The sequence below is a fragment of the Pinus tabuliformis genome, chromosome 5_2 (assembly GCF_031772625.1).
Source record: "Pinus tabuliformis cultivar Carrire ecotype Pingquan chromosome 5_2, CPIR1, whole genome shotgun sequence".
Taxonomy (NCBI): domain Eukaryota; kingdom Viridiplantae; phylum Streptophyta; class Pinopsida; order Pinales; family Pinaceae; genus Pinus; species Pinus tabuliformis.
Window position 1 is genome coordinate 832,909,941 of NC_142306.1, and position 12,485 is coordinate 832,922,425.

The 12,485-nt window shown below is 36.7% G+C and overlaps 1 protein-coding gene across 1 annotated transcript; it reads right to left on the bottom strand.

Moving 5' to 3' along the window:
* Positions 1 to 6,327: 6,327 nt before the first annotated feature.
* Positions 6,328 to 8,296, bottom strand: LOC149161911 (cinnamoyl-CoA reductase 1-like). The gene is made up of 6 exons (XM_089435041.1): positions 8,141 to 8,296; positions 7,794 to 7,948; positions 7,248 to 7,433; positions 6,980 to 7,142; positions 6,697 to 6,889; positions 6,328 to 6,478 (listed from the first exon to the last, which is right to left on the bottom strand). The coding sequence occupies exons 1-6, from the start codon at positions 8,256 to 8,258 to the stop codon at positions 6,328 to 6,330; spliced, it is 966 nt and encodes a 321-aa protein (XP_089291167.1). The 5' UTR covers positions 8,259 to 8,296.
* Positions 8,297 to 12,485: the final 4,189 nt, after the last annotated feature.

Below are 12,485 nucleotides of genomic sequence, written 5' to 3' on the forward strand. Positions count from 1 at the left end.
AAGCAATTCCTCAACAGTGACTCCCTCTACTCCTATTCAAGTGCAACAAAGCAGACAACAAGTAACACTGTCAACAAATAATAGGACATCGTAACACAGCCAAGAAAGCGCTTCTCCAAGCACACTACAAAGAGCAACACCAACTGACATATCAAACCCATCATCAACTAGCATAAGAAGACCAAAATTCAGAAATTTAAATGATATTTATGAGCAAGATGAAGTTGATAGTAACGTTGAATTCCTTATTTGCATTTTTTGTCATGTAGATTACCTAATCGCTTTTGAGGATGCAGTCAAAGAAGAAAAATGTGTTGCAGTAATAGAGGAAGAAATAGAAGCAATAGAAAAGAATGACACATGGGAGCTAGTGGACCTTCCGCAAGGAAAATAATTCAATGGAGTGAAGTGGGTCTATAAGACCAAGAGCAATGTCGACGGTAAGATTGAAAGGTATAAAGTGAGCCTAGTTGTCAAAGGATATAAGCAACAACATGGAAGATATTATGCCGAGACATTTGTGCCCGTTGCGAGGATGAAGACAATGCATACAGTTGTGGGGATTGTTGAGCAAAATAAATGGACAGTGTATCAAATGGACATAAAATCAACGTTCTTGAATGGAGTGCTGAAAGAGGAAGTGTATGTTGCATAACCACCTGGTTATGAGGTAGAAGGCCAAGAAGACAAAGTGTATCGGTTGAGGAAAGTTCTTTATGGGTTGAAGCAAGCATCGTGTGCATGGTATAGCAGAATAAATGCTTACTTGTTGGACAATGGTTTTGACAAATGTGACGGTGAGCCTACTCTCTACATCAAAGAGAGTGATGGTAAGATTCTTATTATTGTTTTATATGTAGATGATTTGATTTTTACAAGCAATGATGATTTCCTCATTGTTGATTTCAAAGAATTCATGAAGAGTGAATTTGAAATGATTGACTTGGGGTTGTTAAGATACTTTTTGGGCATAGAAGTGAAGAAAACAGAAAATGGTATTTTTATTTCGCAACAAAAGTATGTAGTAGACATTCTGGAGAGGTTTAATATGCAGAACAGCAAGCCTGCACCAACTCCAACTATCATGAGGTTCAAGTTGAGCAAGGAAGATTGTAGCAGGAATGTCAATCTGACATTATACAAAAGCATGATAGACAGCTTGATGTATTTGACCTCCACTAAGGCAGATATAATGTATGGAGTGAGTTTGTTGTCCAGGTTCATGGAGACACCCAAGGAAACACATTGGCAAGCAGAGAAAATGATTCTCAGGTATGTCAATGGGACAAAACAATATGGTATTTTGTACGTCGCAACAGACGATTTCAGGCTGGTTGGTTACACTGATAGTGATTGGGCAGGAAGTGTCGATGACAGAAAAAGCATGTCAGGATATGTTTTTCATTTAGGTTCCGGAGCCATTTCATAGGCCTCCAAGAAGTAGCCAATAGGGTCACTGTCAATAGTAGATGATGAATATTTTTCCGCAATAGCAACAACCTGTGAGGCAATTTGGATGAGAAGAATGTTGAAGTATCTTTGCCACGACCAAGAGGGAACAAAAACTATTTTCTGCGAAAACACTTCTACAATTGCATTGGAAAAGAATTTTGTTTTTTACAAGAGGACAAAGCATATTGATGCTAAATATCATTTTATTAGAGAGTTGATTAACAATGATGAAATTGTGTTGCAACACTACAGGTCACATGAACAATTTGTTGATATTTTCACAAAGTCATTGGCACGTGAAAGTTTTGTTTATCTCAGGGACTATTTGGGAATTGTCAATGACAGCAGTTGCGATTAAGGGGGAGTATTGGAAATAATAATCCCAACCACCACCTTAAACACATTAACAAATAACATGCTTGCTCAGTGAACTTTTGCAGATTGTTATTTGGTTTAAAGGTCGAAGGACTAAAGTCTTAGCAGAAGTACATCGCTAACCATTCCGCAACACATCACAGACTTAAAACACTTAATGAGGGTTGACAAATATGTATGGGTGAAACATTTATTGTGCAACTCTTAGTTGCAGTCCGCAACCTCTACAAGCTCATAAAATCCCTCATTTTGTATAATCGCCCATCGTGTGCCTTAAATATTTTCTCTGTCATGAATTAATGAGTAAAAATGTATGTTTTGGATAAATATGAATGTAAAATTCATTTGCAATGTTGAACGAGAGAGAGGGTTAAAGTCTGTGAGGTAGTGAGGAGAAAATCATGGAGAAAATATTGGTGGGCGCTATTGTGTTTTACTGTGTGTTACTCCGCAACCCATGATGAAGGGTAAATCGCAGTAAGTCTTTTGTGTTTTAATTCCTATGTTTTGAAATATAATCAAAAGTATGGTATGTTGCAATGTGGTCTTAAACCTTCATGAGTAGATTTAAGGCAACCTTTTGTTTTTACTCTGTTTTTCCATGAGTAAACTCTGTGTTTTATTTAAGCCTCTGTTCAGTTGCGATATACTTGCCGCAGCTGAGATTTGACTTGCTACATCTGATTTCTGAGCAAGACTCCTCTCCTCTACCCCTATAAAATTTTTCTAACAAGTTTTAAGTTTTGAGTTCACGTTCCACCTCAAATAAACAATCTATGTGGGTCGAATAAACAATCTATATATCCCTCATGATGGGTGGAGCTTCCACCCAAAACCTTGATCTTTTTATACAATTTTTCGAGATGAAAAAACAAATTAAAACACACAAATATTCAATTTCTATTGAGAAAAAATTTTGTATCTAGGTTAAAATGACCAAAGTTTGGAGTCAACACTCCATGGGGACCAAGAGCTTATATGTCCCTCATAATGGGTGGCGTTTGCACCCTAAACCTTGCTTCAATCAAGATACATACTTTCTCTAAATGAAAAAGCAAATATTCAACAAGTGCATTCATAAATCTGAAAGGCCAAGAAAGAATATGAATATAAGAGATGACATGATATGTATATATGAGAGGAAAATTAGTAATTACGCTACCCAATTATAATGTTTGGTAATTAGTTTTAACTCTTTCAGCTTAAGCTAGAAAGTTTGCATCAAACTGTTGTCGTATACTAAAATCTCTTCCCAGCACTCCTCTAACTTAGGATGAAATTCCTGATTTTGAAGCTAGAAGCTCTCAAATCTAATTGGCCTTTTATGAGGGGCCATTTTCAAGTCGATCTCTAATATGATGGGCCAATGATTAGATCCCAAGCTTGGGAATACAGTGTGGCCTCCACAAATAAATCTCCAACACACAAATCCTCAGAGACAAAAAAAAAGGGTCTAACTAGCATGCTATTTGACGTTGGCCGCAACGATGATTGTTCTAGGTGTTTAAGTCATTGAGTATGTCCACATATACAATATTTGACTCTTGTATTTTCTCTTGGAATACAAGTGTTGCTAATTCCAAACATAAGATTGCACCCTTTCTCTCTTCCAAACTCCTAATCATGTTAAATTCACCTCCAATGATCTAATAATCCCCATGAAAATACCTCTACATGGCCCTCAATTCATTTACAAATCCTTCTTTTGTCCCTGAGGTTGAGGGTTCATATACTATAGATAACCATATCAAGTCCTTGAACCCTCAGCACCTAAATATTCCAAATGAGATGTTAGGGTTGGTGAGCTTATCTTGGAATGAGACCCATCGAGGGTCCCAATCATTGCGATGTGACCAACACTACCACTTGAATCTAAGGCCATGAATTCACTTCCTTCCAACATCTACTCATAAGTTTTCCTATCCTAAGACTAGAAACCTTAGTTTCTTGAACTACTATCTCTTGCTTTTCCTTCTCGATTCTAAATAAAAAATATCTCTTGGTACTATTTAGACCTCAAATATTCCAAGAAATGATTTTCATGGAGCAACTGAGGTTGTTTGATGGAGATACTTCGTGATCTTGTTGATCTAACCTGAATTTAATAGGAATTCTCCTGCTTCTTAGTGGACTTCTCTTGCCATCTTGTGTCATTTCCTACTGCGATTGAAGGTGGTTTTCTCCTTGGGCTTATGTGCTTGGGACACCCCTTTCTTCCCCACATTGAGAATTGTATATCTTCCCTTCGATTAGACATTATTCCTCCATCAGTATTCGTATAAATGTAGGAAATGCTACAATTGTTCTACCAAAATCTCTTTTGCCTCTGTTCTTGCCCACGTGCGAAGAAACTCAAACATTGTCTTCTTGTCTGCATTGAGATTGTCCTGCTCATCTTCGACTCCTAGGATTGAGCTTGTATTGGCAAGTAACTCTTTAAGATCAAAGTTATTTACTAGCTTGTCTATGGGTTTATGCTTTAAGAGTTTGTCACCCTTCGTGTTGGCTTGATCTTTGACCTCCATTGGACATTCCTCAGATTTACCCTCCACTTCCTCCATGGATTCACTAGATCAACCCTCCCGACTCATACTTGCAAACGGATTTGCATCAGTTTCCACCTTGAGAATTACTTTCCCTTTCCCCTGAGAGGGTTTTTTCGGCTAGGGGCGATTCAATTTTCCTCTCTTATAGGAGACCTCCTGAAAGTCGTCAAGTGTATCCTAAGCATTGTTCGTCTGCATCTTGGCCACAGTTAGTGGGAAATCCCTTATCAGATGGCCATAGTCATGGAAGTGACGACATTTGAAAGGGACGTGCTCATAATCTAAACGTTGTGTCTAATTCTCATTGTGATATTCCAGATCGATCGATTTCAGGAGGGGTTTGTAGATATTCATGTACATAGATTCTAGCATATAATGCATGCCTCCCCATCTTCAAGATCTTTGATGTTTTAACAAAGTCTCCAATGGTGTTGCCAATGCCTTCAAGAATGTCTAGTTCCCAGAAGTCATCTGACAAAGAAAATAGTCGTATGCAAACTAGGGCTACAAGGAACTACTCTTTCTTTGGGTTGTAACATTCCTCCCAGAATCTCATGAACATGGCCACATTGTTCATAAAATAGGGGCCATTTTCAAAGACCCTCTTTCTGTCTTCCAGATTGGTAAAAATAATAGTAAAAAAACCTTTAGCCCTCAACCACAACTCTACTAATCCCTTCGACTTCCATTTTAGCTAGACCCGCTTCAAAATATCTTGTCCCTTGGTCCAAAGGCCCATGAACTTGCAAATCAAAGCATAATCTCTCGTGAACTACCTCACCTGTTCTAGCCTCTTGTTTGGAATGACAAATTCTAGGTTCATTGACATTTTTGGGAGGCATTGATCTTTCAAGCAGGCTTGCCATTAAGCTCTTAATACTGAGTTTTCCCCTTTTCCATTATTATGTCAAATTAAACTTGCACCACCATCTATCATCTTTGTTCATCCATTAACCATATTTCGGTAAGAGGGGGTTGTACCTCTTCAGGAGACCACTCATGAGTTTGAGTTAAATAGAAAACACCTTGATTTAATAAGTCAAAATTCTAATGACATTTCCAACCCTTAATATTCAATATTTAGAAACCCTTTATATTTATATAATTATTAATATTAATATATATTTTGTAATAAAATAAAATAAAAAACTTATCAATATTAAACCTATATGTAATTGAGAAATTATATAGCTAACATCTAAATCTTATCCTTAAGATTTAACACATTTATGGCTTATAGTTTCATACTTTTTTGCATCACATAATTTCCATTCTCACGATAAGTTGAGAATTTTTATAAGATAAGTTGAGAATTTTTATAAGTAACATCAAATTATTAGGTATAAAAATAACATAAAAAATATTATTAAAATGTATAAATTTGTCTTTTATATATAAATGCTATAATTATGACTTCAAATTCAAAGAGGTTTAAATAAGAGGTTTTTTTTAGGTTTAAATAAGAAATCCCATTACCAATCTGATATGATTTTAAAATTAAATAATTATTATTATTATTATAAAACACCAAAAAATATTAATTTATTAAATTTTATAAAAAATTCAAAATAAAATAAAACACAGTGATTTATTAGATGAATAGTTTAATTTAGGTATAAGAATAGTACCATACATTTTACATATAAAAGGTAAGAGAACTAGAATGGATGTAAGTTTATAAAATCTTTAATATTAAATATATCTGATCCACGTGGGTTGATTGTTCTGCTGTCAAATAAACAGACTCCTTTAACCTAGAGTTAGCCTAGTAATAAAAAATTGTCTGATCTACAATATAGTTGCAAACAAAAAGTTCATAAATCGATATATTTGATTTGATCGACCAGAACATTTTGAATATATTTGATAAGTTAATGGCATACGCATGTCAGTCCACAACTGGATTCCCATTTCCATAATAGATAAATTTATTCTCCTCAGCATTGTGAGGTCGTCACAGATAGTGAAGAAAGCCCCTCTCCTGTAAACTGGTCACCGTATCGGCCAAAGACTTGTCTATTGGCGTGAACGAGAGGCCCAAATCTCTAATTTTCCGATTTGAGAACTTGTATGGCTGTTTCCTTGGATTTATCTCGTCTGCACATCTGCATTCATGAACGAACATATATATATTAAACAACAAACGTTGAGGGATTTCTTTAAAAAATTGTAAGCGATGGACGGTTAAACTATCTGGTCCCTGAAAGGTATTTTTAAGTTGATTGCAGATATGGTCGATGCTCTCTTGATCATCAAATTTTATCCACATATTCCACAAAAAATTGTGAGAAAACACCACAAAATTTTCTTTAAAATCACGTACTTGGTAGGCACTGGACAGCGCGGGCACAGTTTTGCGAGCATGTCGACGAGTTCTCCTCGGTGGAGGCTACAATCACCGCACAGATATCTTTGGCCACCGGCTGAACGTGCCTCATACACTAAAATATGAGCATCTGCCACGTCCCTCACGTCCACATATGCTTGAGTTAAGTTCGCATATGTTTTCGCTGAGCCTGAATATCATCCATTCAACTCCCATTACATCCCTGGTACTCCATGAAATATGAATATGTAGCTAACTAACCAACTCTAACATTACCCACCTGTCAAATATTTCATAATATGAGCAGTGCTGGCGTTCATGGTGGATTGCAACAATGGGCCCATAACCAGACATGGATTGATGACTACCATATCCAAATTCCTTCTCTCAGCAATCTCCCATGCGGATTTCTCTGCCAACGTCTTTGCATAACAGTACCAGTTCTGCAATGAACCAGACCAGGAAACAAAATTAGCCCATGGGATTCCACCAGTATCTACATAGAATTTATATTTCTAGTTTTTTGTTAAAGCCAAAGTAATAAATACGTTGGTGTGCATGCAGTAGTCCAGATCGCTCCAGCAATCATCGTCGACAATGGCGCGAGGGTCTCTGTGAGGGTTCATGTAAACCGCACCGATAGAAGATGTAAATACTACGCGCTTCACCCCCATTTCTGCACACGCCTCCATAACATTCCTCGTTCCTTCCACCGCTGGCTCTATCACCTGATTCTGCATCATTATAGAAAACATTTAATCTGAGTGTGCAGATTTTCATAGTAATAAGTCATGCTCATGTGTAGGGTGGAGCATTAATATTCTTTCTCTTTTTTTTTGGTTGAGAAACTGTCTATCTAGATCAAAATGCCCGAAGTTATCGGACAAATAACTTATATATTTTTCATAATGGGTATCACTTCCACCCTAAACCTCTTTCATTTCAATCAAGATAAATATTTTTTTCTAAATGAAAAAACAAATTGACAACACAAATATTCAATCTGCCCATTCATAAATCTGAAAACCCAAGAGAGTAATATGAATATAAGAGATGATATGATATGTATATATAAGAGGAGAAATAATAATTACAGGGTCATCGTTGAGAAGGCAAACCATGTGAAAGACACCATTGCATCCACGGATAACTGTGACTAAGCTCTGATAATCAAGAATATCAGCTTTCATAAGCTGCAGCCTCTCTTTCGCCCCTTCCAGCTCTCTCAGATGCTCATACTTGCCATCCTCTATATTTCAATCATGAAATTGTTAAAATCCTTTCTATCCAAACTAAACAGAGACTTAACACACAATTATGTCATTGAAAAAAAAAAGACAAGTGGCTATTACCACGAGGTCCTGGGATCAATTCGCACTGAACCTAGTTATGGGTGAACCCAATCAAGATTATGACGGTAAAAGTAGTAAGTATAACCTACCGGGATTGCCACGAACTGCTCCTCTGACAGTATAGCCTTTGCTGAGGAGTTTCTTGACCAGCCATGAGGCAATGAATCCCCCTGCTCCTGTCACACAGACAGTTTGATCTGATCTCATGGTTTATTTCCGGCTGCAATTTGGAGTAAGCAGTGAACTATTAACATCGTTTGTGAATTTGGCTTAAATAGGGTTTTAATTTAATTTAATTTAACATGTAATTTTTTAAATTTATTTTTTAATCTCTTACTGAGATATGTAATGCACTCATCTTGGACATGCAAAGGGGCAACTACATCTTTACACATTGGGTACACATTACCATGGATTTCTTTCAAGTGTGCCCAAAGCCATATCTATATGCATGTGTTAAAACATTTCATTGTCTTTTGTTTATGAATAAATTGCAATAGAAAGAAAATACCATGGAAAATAAGTGTTGTGTTGTAGTTTAGTGTTTATCATTTAAGTTAGAAATAATAATATAAAAAAAAATTATAAAAGATTATATTATGTATGGGGAAATGTTGGTTACATAGGATACAACTCAATCGAGTATTATGTTATGAAGTATTATGTAAACTATGAAAATCAAGGTTTAAATTCTTCATGGGTCAAGCCAATAAAAAAAAATTAGTCAATGTTGAATTAATAGTGGTCAATATGCAAATCTAATCCTATAGTAGATGTGAAGTGGTTTAATTAATTGTTTTCACATTCACAAAGGACTTGCATAGATTTTGGTGGGTGGTAACTATTAATAAGTTTACACATTTACATTTTTACTCCAAAATAACTATTGAGGAAAAGATAAATAATACGGGGAAGTAACTATTGGTAATTATATTTATGTACATCTTAGTCATATACATTTTTATGTAAAGGCTTACTTAAATTATGTTGGGAAGTAACTAATGGTAAATATGCTATTTACCTGAGCATGAACTATTTTAAGAGTACTTTGTTTTAGGATGATTTTTTTGCAAAGTTAAAGAATAAAAAATCACTACACAAATATCTAAAAATCATGCATGAATATTGCAACTGTATAACCATAACAATTAATTATGGCATAAAATATGTGAGGCAAACTATCACATGACATTATATTGTGCAAAGGTTGCAATAAGACTTCCAAGTTATGGTCCAATCAAATGTTTGAAAAATAGTTTTTTTAATAATATTGAAAAACAAATATTTTTTTCAAAGTTAAATATCATAAGTTGCATAGGTCAATGCAAAGTTGCAATAAGACTTTCAAGTTATGATCCAATCAAATGTTTTAAAATATGTTTTTTAATAATATTGAAAAATACATATTTGTTAAAGTTAAATATTATAAGTTGCATTGGTCAATACTAAAGTAATAAAGATTAATAAAATGATAAATATATAAGCTTAATATTTGGTATCTAGTTTATTTCACAATATATTAAAAGACTATGAAATCACTTCCAAAACAAAGAAATGTGTTCTAAAAGAAATGTCATAAGGCAGTAGCATAGGAAAGAGTAATGTAGAAGAAATATTTTGATGAGGATGATCAATCTCCTCAAGGGAGCCAGGACGACCATGATGAGGAAGTTGATGATGGAGTGGAATGGTATACTGACACCTCTATTGAGGCTACTCAGAAGAGGATCAAGGAGCAACTGACTCTTGCTACTAGTGAAATGGTGATGTTAATTATACCTGAAAAAGGTACAAAGCAATGTACTGATATGAAGGTTGTAGGGAAGATTGTTTCAAAGAACACAATGGTTGAGCTTGAGAGAAAGACTACTACTAAGAATGGTAAGAAATCCACATAACTTATTCCAAAGAGTGATGATAAGGAGGAAGAGAGTGATGTTGATGAGAAAACTTGAAGATAGTTAAAGGGATAATCATTCATGCTAAGCTTCTTCCTTATTTTAATGATTTTCTTCAAAGGAGAAAGTCTCTTAATCAATTAGTGGAGTACATAAAATCTCTTAGTGGTTCTCCTCGGGAAGTTATGAATCCATTGTTTCAGGGCCTTAAAAAGGTGTTAGTAAAGGATTTTCCAAAGAGGTTGCAAAGATAAATATTTACTTGTCCAAATCTCTTCATAATGGAGATTCCCAGTTGTTGTTGTTGAATGCAATTGATGCTTTTTGCAAGCATGCCAATGCAGATACAATCAAGGAATTTTCTTTGGTTCTAAAAGTTTTATATGAGGATGAAATATTAGAAAATGTTATTTTTCAATAGAATGATAACCATACTTTAGGTGCCCAAGGCAATAACTCTTCAATGTGGAAAAATGTTAAGCCATTTGTTGAGTGGCTTAGAAGTACTAAGTATGAATTTGAAGACGATTATTTAGTGAACTAAATATGTTTAACCATTTTAAGTTGTGTGACCAAAGAGATTGTTTGAGATCATTTTCATTCTTCATTGTTTTTTAAGATAGAAATAATGTTCCATGTATTAGAAAATAAATTCATAATAAAAAAGAAATTCACAAGATCGTAATTAGAAAATAAGCACATGTTTGAAACATTTAATTTTTAAGATGCATGACCATATGTTGGCTTATATGGGCTTGACGTAGGTTCGGAAGAATTATTTAGCCAAACAAATCCTACAGCTACCGCCCTTTTGGCAACAGCCCGCAAAGCGCGGACTGAGGTCTCACCGGAGGTAGCAGGGGAGGGTGCTGGAACCAGGTTTCCACACCCTGGGGATGTCTTTGATGTGGTTTGGGGCTCGTGCATTGTTCTACAGCCTCGCGCCGCGCCAGATCCGCGTGGATCGAAATACCCTTATCGCGATTATTACAGATTGAATCCTTTATTACTATTTTGATCTAGGTAACGCGGTCTTTAAGCAAACATTTGTTACTTTTGGTTACTTTGCACATCAAGATTAACCTAGTTCACATGTATTCAACAGTAGCAAATGCAGAGTTCATAACAGTTCATTTATCATAAAAGAGTAGAGTCGCAATTAACACAAAATTTAGAAGAAGCTTATCTTTATTACCAATCCTCAACAATACATCCAGTTCCACCCCGTGCACTCAGCTGCAGGGGTCCGCACACACAGCTGCAGACTTTCCAGGCCTCTATGCACACAGCTGCAGAGCCTTTACCTTCTATCCTACTCCCTCGACTCGGACTTACAGATGCTTTCAGACTATTTCCTTTAAGAACTCATTACATTCCATCTTTCCAAAGAACTACCTTTCCCTGATAGAGCCACACTTTATTTATACTTTCCCTTGGCCCTCGATCCCTCTGCGGGTCGACTCTATTACTATTTCTTTACATTATTTTCGGGTGGACTACCTTTTGACTCAACCTCTTAAAGCTTGCGCTCCACGCTTTCCGTGGAGTATTTTATCCTAATATTACCCAAAATTCTAGGCTTCGCATCCCATACTCATTCCTCGGGGCTTGCGCTACCCAATAGTCCCCCAACAAAATCATCGTGACTCGTCCCAAGTCACTTGCTGGCGTGGCTAGACACTCTGCCTTGGCTTCGCGGTTTGCCTCCTGTTGAGTGGTGGTCGTCATCCAGCTGCTCCTGCTTTGTCTCCTGCAACACTTCATCTGTCTCCTGCTTCAGTGTTTCTACCACATCTCGCAACTGATGATGCTCATTCTGCTCTGCTCAGTTAACACAAAACACCCCCTCTGAGGATTTTAGCGCAAGCGGGGGAGCTGCATACGGGACCTCTTGGTACCACCATAGCCCTTTCAGTCCATCATATCTTCTCTTTGCACCATCCGCTGCAACCTGTGTTGAAATTTTGCAAGACCCTGGCTGCTGTCCACAAGATCCCACTCGTCGAGAACCATCAGAAGTGACTTATTGACTACATCTCCACCCATGGTCGCCATCATTCCATCCTTCTATTGTTCCGTTGTAGTGCGCCATCCTGCCCCTAGGCAGGGCGACGACATCCAGACCAATTCTACTTCGCATTCCATTTTTTCTGGTACATCCCTGCCAGCGATGCTGCAACCTACGGGATACCCGCAACTATCAATACTAGACTCCTTAGAGAGTCTTGCTCCTTCGTCGGCCAGATTACTACCTTCGGGCGCATGCCTGGTGCAGAGATGATGAACAACTTCATCTGTATTTCCAAAGTATAAGCTACCCAACGGATTCCCCATGGTGATTTATAGGCCATGCAAACTTCAAATGCCGGATTGTCACTCGTTCCAGCTCAGGTAACCTTCCCGTGTGAAATTTGTTACCGATCATTTCATATTTGGCTCGTACTGTTGTTCTTAATTGCCTGCCACCCACTCCGTTTTGCCATAATGCAGCCCTCTTGTCATGAACAGTGGTATTAAGGGTTATCATTCCTTGGAG

Coding starts and splice junctions, on each gene's coding strand:
- LOC149161911 (XM_089435041.1), bottom strand. CDS start 8,258: ATGAGATCAGATCAAACTGTCTGTGTGACAGGAGCAGGGGGATTCATT. Junction 7,949..8,140: donor AGCAGTTCGTGGCAATCCCG/GTAGGTTATACT, acceptor ATTGAAATATAG/AGGATGGCAAGTATGAGCAT. Junction 6,479..6,696: donor CGCTGTCCAGTGCCTACCAA/GTACGTGATTTT, acceptor TCATGAATGCAG/ATGTGCAGACGAGATAAATC.